General features: G+C 43.7%; 1 protein-coding gene across 1 annotated transcript in view; it reads left to right on the top strand.

Annotated features, from left to right (window-relative positions):
* The window catches only part of LOC117431036 (lethal(2) giant larvae protein homolog 1-like), a 45,355-nt gene that overhangs the window by 14,912 nt on the left and 16,865 nt on the right, over positions 1-13,578 (top strand). Inside the window, exons 3-11 of the mRNA XM_034051619.3 lie at positions 5,054-5,135; positions 5,587-5,717; positions 6,568-6,726; positions 11,168-11,330; positions 11,497-11,632; positions 11,869-11,923; positions 12,107-12,261; positions 12,601-12,818; positions 12,916-12,983. Of these exons, the coding sequence (XP_033907510.1) occupies positions 5,054-5,135; positions 5,587-5,717; positions 6,568-6,726; positions 11,168-11,330; positions 11,497-11,632; positions 11,869-11,923; positions 12,107-12,261; positions 12,601-12,818; positions 12,916-12,983 (1,167 nt within the window). The remainder of the gene's footprint in view (positions 1-5,053; positions 5,136-5,586; positions 5,718-6,567; positions 6,727-11,167; positions 11,331-11,496; positions 11,633-11,868; positions 11,924-12,106; positions 12,262-12,600; positions 12,819-12,915; positions 12,984-13,578) is intronic.

Here is a 13,578-nt window from a genome sequence, read left to right as displayed (position 1 = left end):
ACAATGTTAACATTTTACAAGTGCTGTAGTACAGTTATGTAAGCTTTTCATTTTAAAGGGTGCAGTAGCATTCCCTTTTAAAAGAAATGAAGACACAGAAGTATGATGAATTACAAGGATAGAGAGACATGGTTTTTCCCTGATGGTGTATTGTATCCTGCATTGACGGCCTGCCTATACAGCAATTTGCAGTAACCCCCAACCCCACCCCCACACCCCCCACCAGCTCTCTCACAGCAATAGATTGAGCACAGTAGTCCATCCCTGAGGAACAGGCTTTACATGAACAATAGGATCCTGTTTCATATCCAATAGTCTGATCACACCACTGGGGCAAAAAGCATCCGACATCCAGTGTAGTTTTTGCTGTCTTTTCAAGGATTTTCTTTATGGGTTTATCCACAAGGAAGTGACTCGATCTGCTGTCCCTTAAAAACAGCTGAGACGAGACTTGAAGAACAATCTGGCACAGTACCAAAAAAAAAAAAGGTACTTCCACATCCACAGCTGAAATCAATTAATGGTGTACAGCCTATTACTGGGTTCAACCGTGCAGAAAAGTCTTGGCTGTTAAGTAAACATTAAGCATGTCAAAGACACTGCACTTATTTTGTGGATTTTAATCCTAGTATTATTGCACAGACAATAATAGAATAGAGTATCACAGTTTTCTGTTCCAGCCTTATTTTTTTCAGTGCTAACAATTCAGATTTTCAGTTCGTTATCCTCCTTGAAAAGCATGCGTGTGGGTGCTTGTACATCCCGCATCTTGTAAATCTACTAAAAATGCTCACCCAGTTGTAATGAAACTTGGTACTGACATTCTTGATCATGTCAGAAATCTAGGTCATGTCATGGTGACATACACATACCTGGCTTTACCATGGCAACTGGTCACCTGAGTTACCTTAACCTTTTGCCTGTGCGTTTCTTACCAGAAGATATTGAACACAATGCCATGCAGATCACAATGCTGTTGATGAGGCATTCAGGGTGACTCATGTTTCTAACTACAGCACTGTGCTTGGTTACATGTTTCTCCTCTCCATGGTGTCTAGTTGCGTTCACCTCACTGAAGCTTGTGCAGTGGGCGGACAGACAGCCTCATCCCAGGTGCAGTTTAACGGTCTGGTGTTTCTATACAAGTCCTTGTGCTCCGTTAAAGCCTGCAGACACATTTCTAGCCATTCTGTTTCTAATCGTTGGCTGTGTGGAGGTGCAGCATGTCTTTCTGTGCAGTATGATGCTCTCGCTTTTCCCCAGGTTTCACAGACCCATCCATATTGAACATCATTTATACAGCCTGCTGGTGGCTAGACTAGATTTCACCATATTTGAAATATCCACTGTGCTCTAACACATTTCAACAGTCGTCGATTTGCCAGAGATTCGCAGTTGGTGTTTTAACCCTTTAGATCCCAGGCCTGTGGGCACCTGTCTTGTAGATTCCGACAGACACTAGTGTCTGTGCCTTGTAGTGGTGATTTTTAAAGCGTCATCAGGAACCGAATTGCTTAAGAGAAAGATGGTTAAGTTGAGGGGTATGCGATAGCATTCTTTTCAATAAGCCTTCAATTTTGCAGTGCACGCTATTTGTTTTCACTTTCCCCTAAGCTTTGAACTGCCTTTTTGATTATTGCTCTTTAAAGTTAAGGATCAGACTTTGAGTTATTTAAGTGGGGTGTGATATCCTGTTCAGATGTTTGCTGGGTGTCTTTGTAAACGTGATTGTAAAAGCACACTCCAGGGCCTCATTTCTGTGAATAGCATTCTTCACCCTGTGCTGCTAACCACGTGTGGTATATAGTCCAACACCCCGTGCTGTGGAAGGGCTGCTAGCTGCTGTGGGACCTTGTACTGGTCTTGAGCTCATGCTCTGGTCAATTTCACACTTTGTTCAAAGTGAAAATCAGAAGGGGATTTTGCAGTACACCTGTTCTGCATTTTAAAGCCCTGCATAGGTATTGCATTAAATGCCATTTTTTGTTTTGGACAACTGGTCTGTGCATGGCAGTTATTACCATGGTAGTGGTGACAGTTAACCACTTGAATCGTGTTTAAATCACCTGTGCTACTGTATAGGCAGCAGTAATGAGTGTCGGTGTATATCCCATCCCACACTTCTAAATTCTGCAAGGAATCTTAAGTCAAGTACACAACCGTTTTGTCCAATGCAGTCTTCGGTTGCACTGTAATAATGAAGGCATTTGGCATTTGGCCTTTGGCTCCCATTGATTTGAAGAGTATGTACATTTAGTCTCTGTGCACCAAGGTGAGACGGTAGAGATGGATGTCTCCTTGTGTACCCGCAGCTGTCTGTGAGTTCAGCTTAATACTCTCTGAAGCGTTGAAGCAGAACAGCTCTTTTTATACAGTGCAGCCGTCCTGATTCTGAATGGAAGATTACAGAGCCGATATGCCTGTGTAAGTGCACAGTACACTGTTCATTGTTTTCTAAAGAATGCCAGTACAGTGCATTGCCAATTGAGCTCACCCGCTGCCTCTTGTACCCCAGGAACGCTTGGAATGTTCTGTCATTCAGTTTCCAGGATTCCGATACAGCCCACTGTTTTAATACAGCTGCAATTACGTAAATGATGACCTGCTGAATTGTCTAGGATTTGAAGCAGCCCTGTTCAGTCAATTTGTCCCCTGACCTGAGATTCTCCTCTGTGAACACTTCCATTTATTTAAGTGTGTGCTGAGTTTCACTTTTATTGATAGACTTCAAGTGTAGATTACCACTGAATAATGATGGACGTTTTCAATCCCCAGGCGCTACATTTTTTATCTGAGATGAAATGAGCCCTTGGTCATAAAGAAGTCAAAGATTTTTCTCCCTTTTAATATCCTCGTAGAAACTTTTTTTGCAGTTTAAAAAAAAAAAAAAAAAAAAATCTTGCTAATGTCTTGCATTACATGCACTACACTTCTAGTTTGTCTAGGCACGGTGGTAGTGTGTAAATCTAAAGACTTCTCAAAACGTTGTCAAATCATTTTTAGCTTTTGTTTAACCAGGAAAGTCCTGTTTTTAGATGAAAATCGCACTCAAGTGGGTTTCTTCCCCAGTGTAGAGGGAGACGGGTGGGGTTAAATCCATGGGGAAAACCTGGGAGCTGTGAGGGAGGCAGGGCCGGACTGTTTACTGCATTGTTTGTGCCAAGCGAGCTGAACCAATTACAGCGCAAGACCCACAGCTGTTAACCGAATGCAATCAAATACCTCTCCTATTTATTTAATCTCCTGGTTTTGAGGAATTTCTGTTTTTTTTCATTTGAGTTATCAAGTTCTATATCATCAGGTTTGTGCATTGCGCTTTGTTTTGAAGATTGTTGAAATACTGAGATGACCACATTGGGTTAACAGAGGTTAGTTCACTTCCCATTGACACGGGCCCTGGTGTTTACACTTCCTGTCACTGAATGGCTTCAACCCATCATGCCTTGCACAGTGCTTCTGCTTCTGCTTCACAAGCCTTTTATAGGAGGGAGTGCAGAGATGTATGCAGATGTAAAGCATGTATATGAACTACCTTACTTGTACCGTCCAAAGAAACTAATTTGATTCTCACATTGAGCATGAAATGGACGAAGTGATCCACTGGCTTAGTATTGTGTGTTGCTTGTGCATGTTTCCGAAGGCCATTTTTCTCACAGTTGGGTATCTAAACTGTTTTAACGTGCTGCTTTGTAGGTATAAGGGTTGTACGGACTGTACTACGTGATCTGTACATGCGGTCTCTGGTGAGTCTGTGTCGCAGTGAGCTATTGCAAACGGGATGTGTCGGGCGGTGTCTCCATGGCAACTATTCTGACCTTTTGCAGTTTGTTTACTCCTTGGCATCGTGCTCATCAAGGTTGAAGGATTAGGCTGAGCAAGAAAATCACTTGGTGTAGAGTGAGCTGGTATTATGCAGCAGGATTAAAATGCACTTGGATTGAGGGAGTGTGGACTGACCTAATGAAATCTATACAAGAAAACATGCAGAACACGACCCTGGCTTTCCTGTTTCTGCTTGGCAGTGATTACGTATCGTTTTCCAATAAACATGAGGCCAACACGGATTTAGTTTTGATTCTGCTTCACTGCAGAAAGACTGTCTTTTAAAAACAAACTGATTTATAGGTATAATACAGTTGGGCGCTTAAGATGGTAACAATGCACTGACCCAGAACGAAACCTTTATCCTTACAGTCTCAGAGCCTCTAAGTAATCTGTCCGGAGGCACAGCTTTCCGTGAAGATGCTCTAATGCTTTCTGATGCGACACATTCCATTCAGGTTGGAGCCTTGAGAGGGGGGTTGTTCTTACTAACAGTGAGCTTAACCAGGATAATGAAACCATGTTTGTAATACTATTGCACACAGGGTCTTCCAATACGCTGTCTGAAAGCTAAGGTTCAGTTTATCGCTGATGAGAAAAGTAACTTTCCCAGCACAGCCGACACCATCAAAGTACAATCTTTCCAACATGCTTGATGGCCAACACATCCCACTGCTGAATATTTTTGGTTCCCATGCAAAATACAAGCCTTTTCTGGCTAAGACTAAGTCTGGCAATTTTTTCTTTTTTCTTTCGTGTTGGGGGGGGGGGGGGGGGCAGGCAGACAATGTACTGTATATTGTTTATATGCTGGCTCAGGCTGAAATGTGACATCTGATTTATGTATTTATACTGGTTGGTATGTTTGCCTCTAGGACTTTTGTGGAATTGTTGTTTGTCTGGGTGGGGGTGGAGTGGACAGAATGCAAATCCACAGGCTTTTGAAGAGTATGTTTCCGGCCAAGCTGGAATTCAAACCAAACCTATACCAATAATTTTTACAGAATATAAAGGCCTCTCTTATTTTATTTTTTCCCCCAAATGAGGCATATTTAAATGAACACACTGGGAGATTACCAAAGTATTATTTTATTCGCCAAGAAAGCTTGTGTGCTATAACCGCTTTGACGGAACTCCCTTTTAGCAGCAGCCTCCCCCGAGTTACCTTTCCTGCACCTGCCATTTTTTCCAATGCTTTGATGTGCTGAGGTCCTTGACTGACAATCCTCAGATATGGAGCCCCTGGTGTGGAGTTCACAGGTTTGCACAAGGAGACCGCCACAGTGACACAGATGCACTTTTTACCTGGACAGGTGAGTGTTGGCTTTGGTGTAGTCGGCCAAGACCCCTAACTGCTTACCCCGTACCCCTGTAGTGATGGCTGCTGGTAAAGTTCTCTCAAATACAAAGACACCAGAAATAGCAACAGCTGCTTTTATTTGAAGTAGGCCAAAATAAAATTGCATTCCAGTTCAGTGGCTGTAACAAACAGTTGACAGCGCACTTGATTTTGAGCAGGATTCTGTCAAGATTATTCTTCTGTAGTTCAATTGAGTAATACTAAAACAATGTTTCGCTGGCTAAGGCTTTGATCTTTGTATCGGCAGACAGTAAGATGGGTGTGTTTTATTTTGCAGAAGCTACTGTATCAGTGTCAAATGCAAAGCCATCATGCTTTTAAACCAACCCAGTTTTAATACATCTCCAATGCAGTGTTGTGTTTTATTGATTTTGAATGCATTTCATGTATTTGTTGCATTCCAGGGGCGGCTCCTGTCCTTGCTGGATGACAATACCCTCCACTTGTGGGAGATCAATCTGCGGGAAGGCAGCTCCCATCTGGAAGAGATCCGTAGCTTTATCCTTCCGGGAAGAGCCAGCTTCGAGAGTGCCAAGTACGCTCCCCTCCTCCTCCTCCTCCTCCTCCTCCTCCTCCTTCTTCTTCTCCTCCTCCCCCTTGTGGTATCAGGCAGGGTTCTTCAGTACCAGTACTCCCATACAGCTGCCTTGGTTAGATGCCACATGCTCTGTCTGAATGCTTTATCCGGGAGTGCTTGGGGTCAAAAGGTCAACAAGAAAATGTCAGCAATGCAAACATTGGATACCTGGAGTTCCACAATGGTTCTTACTAAATCAATTGCATATCGGAGCTGAAAATAGTGCTGCACAGGCCTCAAACTAACATGCTGCAGTGTGACCTAGTGGTTGAGGTCAATTTCCATTTACCTTTTTAAATCGATCCATTTCCTTTTAAAACATGTACAAGCAAACATGTATACAACTTGTCTACAACAATACATTTGTATTGTAAGCGTGTTTGACAAGTTGTATACACATGTTTGACAAATTGTATACATGCTTGCTCAATAATGCCTATGTTGTAAAAGGAATTGGAATTGATTTTAAAAAGGAGTGGACCCTAGCTTTCTGATCTCTGGAATACCCTGGCTAAACACAAAGCAGTACACACGCGAGACTGCTGTCAATGTGTGTTTAAGACCCACTGATTTTATTGTGGGTGCAGAAGGGAGAAGACGACAGCAAAAATGATAAGATGGGAACTTGTATTAAAAAGTAGGCCAGAATTGTCTGTTGCTAATGCCGTTTTATTTTCTTTGAAACCACCACCAGAAGCTCGCTTTAGCACACCATGACTCGTGCCCTCATTCCCACTCTGCATGATGGGTAGAGACTAATAGAAGTAGGGTGTAGTTGGGATTCTCATGCCTGTGCTGTCCTCGCCAGTGCCCCGACCAGTGTTGCCCGCGTGACGGTGATCCTGCTATGGACCAGCTGCGACATGGCCTGCCTTGGCACCGAGGGAGGAGGGGTGCACTTTGTGGAGCTACCCAGCCTGACGCTGGCAGACAGCAAGCCCCTCTTCCAGGACGAGATCATGCAGAGGTAAGACCCCAGAGTGTGTCCTTTTCTTTTAAAAAATAATCCCTTTTTTCCCTTGCCTTTATCAGCGTCTGAGGAAATGTGCGTCTACTAGACACATTTATTTTATCACCAACTTCCATCCAAGTCATTTAGGGGGGTCTAAATAACGTCCCATCCTACCATGCAAGATCTGCATTGAAATATTTGAGTTTAAAGAAAAAAAAAAAAATACAAAAGATTCTGCCTTAAAATATGGTGTCTATGCAATGGCTCTTCGAAGTTTAACAAACATTCAGAATCAATAAACTAGTTTGTAAGTACAACATTAACATTCAAAGGCTACAGTAGTTCTATCTATACATTTTCCCCCTGTGTTGTTTAATTCAGAGCTCTAAAATGTAAAAGCTGAACAAATGTAGTTTTTGGAAGTTTCTGTATTCTTATAGGTAGATCGCTTTTGGAGGGGAGAGGCAGGGGGGCCCTGTTTAGTTTAAGTGTTTCATGTGTGTGTCCCGGCTGCCTGGCTCAACAGGCTCCTGCCCAGTTCACTGCTCCCAGCTGCTTTCCAAAGAGGGGTGAAAATAAATCCAGCAAGCCCCCTGTGGCTGGGGCACTCGGAGATCGTATTCAAAGCACCTCGACATGTATTCTGTTAGCCAGCTCTGCGTACTTAAGAGAGGAAGTACAAAGTCATGGCTTCTCCATCCCAACTCTTTAAAAAAAATAATATGTCATGGATGTACAAAAGGTTAAGGTTTAATGGAAGAACAGGGTGTGTGTTTGGTAATGTAATGCTGTGGTTAGCAAAGCTTAGTCAAGGAGGTGGGGTAAAAATATGCTGCTGCTCAACATTGCATATGGAACACCAGGCCACACTGTTAGGTTGAAGTATAGAAGCGTTTCAGGTAATGCTTTCCGCAAACTGGTTCATAGCTTTAAACCGAGAAGGAGAGCTGCAGTAAAACACGCGGACAGGAGCTTGACACAATTTTAAATGTATTCATTTAACCAGGATTGAACTCTTGAGATATGAGAGATGCATTTCGTTTTCATTTTCAAGGGGGTCCTGGTAAAACGAATTACTGTAGTAGCCAAACCACCGTTATAAAAACACAACTCCAAGAATATACTGTTTTTGGGTTTTTTTTGACACGAGACAAATGTAACGTTCCTTCAACACTACAACTGTTGATTTTTATATGTTGATGTTGTGTATTGATGACTTGATTTTTTCCTGGGGTTACTATAAACAGCTCAGTGCCACATGTGATGCATCAAAGTCCAGAGGCTGGGCTGTAGCCGTTTGAATATAAAGGTCAGGGTACACTCAAAAGCTGATCCAAATTTATAACAGCAGACTTGAGTCGAACCCTTTCCCTGCTGTTCTAGAGCTTTTTGATTTCTGTGCTTAACAGGAATTGAAAGATTGCCTCGATAGATCTGTTTTGGAAACCCAAGTTGCAAAAACAACAGTGTGATATGAAAGTCCAGTGGTGGGGTGTGTGTGTGAGCATGAAGTTGCTAAATCGACCTGCCGTGCTGGAGGGGAGCTCAGACAAGGAGGAAGCTAATTGAAGCTGGAACGTCTCCAGCACTATAGAGTGGAGGAAGCTGCAGCTCCTACAGTGGATTCGTCTTGTGTGGTCAGTGCAGGATGCCAAAGGGATAAGGCTGGAATGAACTGCAGGAAAGATTGAATATTCTTGGCTCTCCGACTAGCTTTAATATTGCATACTTGGATGCAACATGGTCTGCAAGAAGATCTGTTGATGGTATCAAAGTGATAGAAAGGATTTGTTTGTTTATTTTTTTAAATTACGCAGTTTTGAGTAATGCATTGATGTCATAATTTCTTTTGATTTATGCTTTCAGACTGGGACTGTAATGTAATCCATATAATGTATATCCACAGCAGTTGAAATCGCTGGCACCAATCCCCACTGTGTGGAAAGTTTAGCACATTCTTTAACTTCCTTTGCAAACTTTTATTTCTCATCGGACTATTGAACAAAACTTTGAGCCGGCCAAGGGGGGGGAGGACTTTGCGGTCAAGCTATAGCTCATAAAACTAGCATTACGGAACTTCCCTCCACATTCTGTGGTCTTCCTCCCTCCCCTTGTTTCAACATTTAATAGAGTTCAAACACAGTCTCTTATTTATCCTCTCTCAGCCTTTCCTCTCTTTGTGGCTGGAGATTGCTGTGTCCCGCTGGCTGCAGTCCCTTTGAAAGCCAGGATGAAACGACCCGAGCCCCGTTGTGGGTCAGGGCTCCGGCTGTGGGGGTCCCCTGCGCTCTAGGTGTGGCCCTGTGTCTGAGCTCGGAGCTCTGCCCAGGTCTCATTTTCATCCCAGTGTGGACCATCCTGTGTTTTCAGAAGAGAGTTTAACCCTCCTGCCTGTGGCGAGCTGAAAGTTATTCCGCTTCATTCCACAAGCGTGTGTTTGGGTCACGTTTTGGTGTACAGCTGAGCTACTTTGTACTGAAATGTGTTTTGTTACAGAGTTCAGCAGACAATGTTAAACCTCCATCATGTATAACAAGCTGTAAACCTGGTAGAACGGCTGTGAAACACTTTAATGGAGACTCTTTAAATTGTCGGTTAAATTGCACCCTGGCTGCCTCTTTCCTAATGACAGCATCGTAGAGCTGTGCTCTTAACTGCTCGTTTGCTTGGCTGCGGAAGCACCCCAGCCTCCAATTGAGCCCCAGTTAATAACTAGTTGCCACACCAGAGCTCTTCCTGAACAAAACTGCTTTTGCAAAGACCTGTCACGGAATATTTCATTAATTCCCAGTAATTGACTCTGAAGAGGACAGCTTCCTCACAGTGTAATAGAGGGGCACACTTAGGCAAGTATATGTTGGTAGAAATGTGCCTGACGGATGACAGACCCCCCCCCCCCCCCCCCCCCAATCTGTAAAGGACTAGCTGTCCTGGTCTAGCCAGCCCCTGCTTGTTAGTTCATAAAGGAATCATGTAAAATCTTTTCTTTGTTTTGAAATACACATTAATGAATGGATTTATTGAAATACCTGCTGATATAAATACTACTTAAAGGCAATTACGCGTATCCACGCACCCCTACTATATAAGCAACACTATAGGAAGAGGAATCTTCCAGAACTCTTAGTACTGTATCCTAATAAAGAAGAAAAGTAAAGTTTCCAGCAAAGTCCTGCGCTGGTTTGGACCCTCCTGACTTGTGTTCAGAGCCTCAGAGGCGAGGTGACCGCCCACTCGACTGGGCAACTCCTCCTGCAGTGTTTTGGAAACTCGGTGGCGTTATTTTGAACTGGCATGCGCTACTCTTACTAAACCAGACCATCATAAAAATCACAGAGCAGTCAGGGATGGTTTAAATGTAATATCTGTTGTGCTTCTTGCTGAAGCTTGAAGAGTGTGGGAAGAGGGTTAGGGCCAGGACTGAAAGGGCGTTAACTGATGTGTACGGGTCGAACTGCTCCATAGTCTGTACGATTTACTATTGGGGAACCAATGGGCAAGCATCTATAAAGCCTAGAGCAATCTGCTGTAACACAAGTAGAAGATTTATAATCATTTGTAATCGTTCCTGTAATTAAAACAATGAAATCCAGCAACTGCTAATGGGTAGTTTTTCTGTACCACTGCCTGTGTTGCAGTTTTGACTCTCTCCTCCACTGCGTATCTCATCACAGCACAGTCCCCGTGATGGGTGTAGATTGAGCCCTGGCAAGCTACCATATCACCAGATGAGACCATAACAGAACCTGGCAGCGCTCGGGAATTAGGTCCTTCCTCCTGCTTGTCATTGTGTTTCTGTACAGTATTCTCGGTATATCAGCATTTTTCTTGAGGGCTCTGCAGTTATGTACAGTACATCTTCATGTTGGTTGGTTTGGGTAGAAGCTGTAAACTTTCTGGTCATTGACATTCAGTTCTTGATTACTGTTGCCTCTTGTTTCAGGGGTAGGCAGGCAGCCTAATACACATTCCAGGCTTGCATCTGGCCAGGAAGTGATCTCACATTACTCCAATACAAATTCAGCTACATTACCCTAGCTGCGTGGTGCTTTCACATGTCAAAAACAAAGATTTAAGGTGGTATTGAGAGGATGATGGCTGTTGGTTGGTTGGTTGATTTGATTACTTGCAAATCCATGATGATTAGTTTTGGATGCCTTTCATTGACATGAAAGCAGTGAAAAGTAGTACAATGGTTCCTAATTGTATATCTTAACACAATATGGCAGAAATCTAAAATTCATCTTGCAGTACAACCTTGAATTCCTTTTTGTGTTGACATCTAAAGATACTGTGTTTTATTAAGCAAGTACTATACAAGATTTAAATGACTTTTTAGAACCAAAAAAATAAACTACCTTGTGTAGGAGAGCCAAGACGATCATGGACACTAAAACTATATTTGCTGAATATGAGCTGACCTGGCCTTTGACCCAGTGTGGCTGTGTGTCTCCAGTGTTCCAGAGGAATACAAGTGTGGGAAGACTCTGGGGCCAGTCGAGTCGCTACAGGAACACCCCCAGTGCCCAAGTAAGGTCCTGATTGGTTACAGCAGAGGCCTGGTGGTTCTGTGGGACCAGAGCACCAGACAGGTGGACAATCTCTTCTTGGGGAACCTGGTATGTGGGCTTCTCCATCATTTTTCAATTTGATTTATTTTGGGAGTTTTATAAATTCAAATCTGTAACCAGTACCAACATTTCCAAATGTGCCCTGTACTGTATGGATCTGACATTGAGTCAGTTTTATTTAACCCTGTGTGTGTGATTTACTTCGGTCCTGCAGCAGCTGGAAAGCCTGGGTTGGGAGCGGAGTGGCAAGACGTTTGTGAGCTCTCACAGTGACGGAGGGTACATGGTGTGGGCTGTGAACAGCAACAACCCCAGAGCCCAGCAGCCAGTCACCTCCACCATACCGTACGGTGAGCAGGAACACTTCCACTGCAGTATGTTGCTCATGGAGCTACGAAGAGTAACTAATGTGGTGCAAACAAGTCATTTTATATTAAGAGTTTGTAGTGCGTTTTTCAAATGGATTTGGAGTTCTTCTAAAGGTTACACATGGTCGGTCCTAGAATGATGCAAGCTTCTGGCTGCCTGGTGGGAGAGCTTCACTGTTTTAAGGTTAGCATTAAATCCTTATTCTCTTCCTTCTCAGGTCCCTTTCCATGTAAGGCCATTAACAAAATCCAGTGGAGGACTTCAGAATCGGGGTGCGTATAAATTAGTTTGCTTTGGTATAGGGGGTGTTCTTGGCACAGAAATACCTGTGTGTGTGCCTATCTTTTTTTAAACAATAATTTCGCCCCCATTTACGCACTGGTCTATAAAAAGCTAACTTGTTTGAAGTTTGCTTACGAGTTCTCTTCTCCACTGAATCCTCTTGTGCTTCCCAGGAGCCCCCTCGTCCTCTTCAGTGGTGGCATGCCCCGAGCCAGCTACGGGGACCGGCACTGCGTCACCGTCCTGCAGGACAAGACCCAGGTGACTCTGGACTTCACGTCCCGGGTCATCGACTTCTTCACAATCCACTGCACAGAGAGCGAGAAGGGTGAGTGGGAGTGCTCTGGACCCTGTTTCAGATCATGCTCTGTGTGTGGAGGTGCTGAGTGGTGAATGTTGGTCAGATAACAAAGGGTACACATGAGGCTTGGTGTCTTGGGGGACTTTTTAGCACAATGTATTGCAGATTCCCTGTCTCCACAATCAGTATTTTTTTATTTTGAAAAATGTCAAAAAATGCTAATGCATGTTGCGTATCAAATGAATGTCTAATTAGTTTTCATCTTGCAATGGTATACAAGGACAAGTTTTGAGCACATGTATAATGGACCATGGTCTTTCCTCTTTCAAACAGCTTGTCCTTGTTTTTGATTTTCCTTTTGTTTAGAGTACGATGACCCCAATGCTCTGGTCGTCCTTCTGGAAGAGGAGCTGGTGGTGATAGACCTCCAGACCACTGGGTGGCCCACCATCCCCTCTCCCTACCTTGCCCCCCTGCACTCTTCTGCCATCACCTGCTCCTACCACATCTCTAACGTGCCTGCCAAGCTGTGGGAGAGGATCGTGGGTGCCGGGCAACAGCAGAACCCTCTGCAGACGCATGTGGTAAGAGCACGGGGGAGGGGAGAGGCGAGAGCGGAAGGGGTGGCAGTGTATTTAAGGAGTTCACACAGCCTTAACACACTTTCTGTATTTATTGTAGAAGTGGCCAGTCAATGGAGGGAAGAGTTTATCTCCAGAACCACGTCAGAAGGGCCTGCTGTTAACGGGGTAAGAAACTTCATATTTATGTATATTACTTTAAGGCACAGTGTGTGTCTAGTGGACTTTACAACAGTCTCTTACAGCTACTGGTATAGTACAAGTGAAGTACAGAAAAGTAAAACTTGTCAAGTTGACAAATATTTCAGCTAATGCCTTCAGTACCTTTTTACATTATTGATAAGAGCAAACACTGATAGATGAAAAGCAGTCTCCCCATGTGTGTGTCTGCTCTGATTTCTGTGGATTGCCGCCTTGGGTTTCACATGTCAGTGTTTGACGATCCTGTAGCTGTCAAGTTCAACACAGAAAGCAGGCTCCTGTCTTTCTAAAACATCTGTTGTCTTCAGGCAGATTGAATTTACACGCACACACAGCAAACAGCTTTAATCACGGGGCAAAAGAGGGCTACGTTGTTGAATAAATGTGATGATCTGGGATTGTGTTCAAGCTTGCCAGAACCTGGTTTGTCTTGTGGTTAAGCCCTCACTAGGCCTGTAAGACGAGATGATCTTGGTATTAAAGTCCCCTCAGAGATCTTGAATTGCACTTTAAGTCTGGTGGTTTGTCAGTTTGTCTCTTTGACTGTAGAAGCAGCATGCAC

The sequence above is a fragment of the Acipenser ruthenus genome, chromosome 22, assembly GCF_902713425.1.
Source record: "Acipenser ruthenus chromosome 22, fAciRut3.2 maternal haplotype, whole genome shotgun sequence".
In the NCBI taxonomy this organism is placed as follows: domain Eukaryota; kingdom Metazoa; phylum Chordata; class Actinopteri; order Acipenseriformes; family Acipenseridae; genus Acipenser; species Acipenser ruthenus.
Note: the sequence above shows the minus strand (reverse complement) of the source record. Positions and strands in the feature narration are given on the sequence as shown.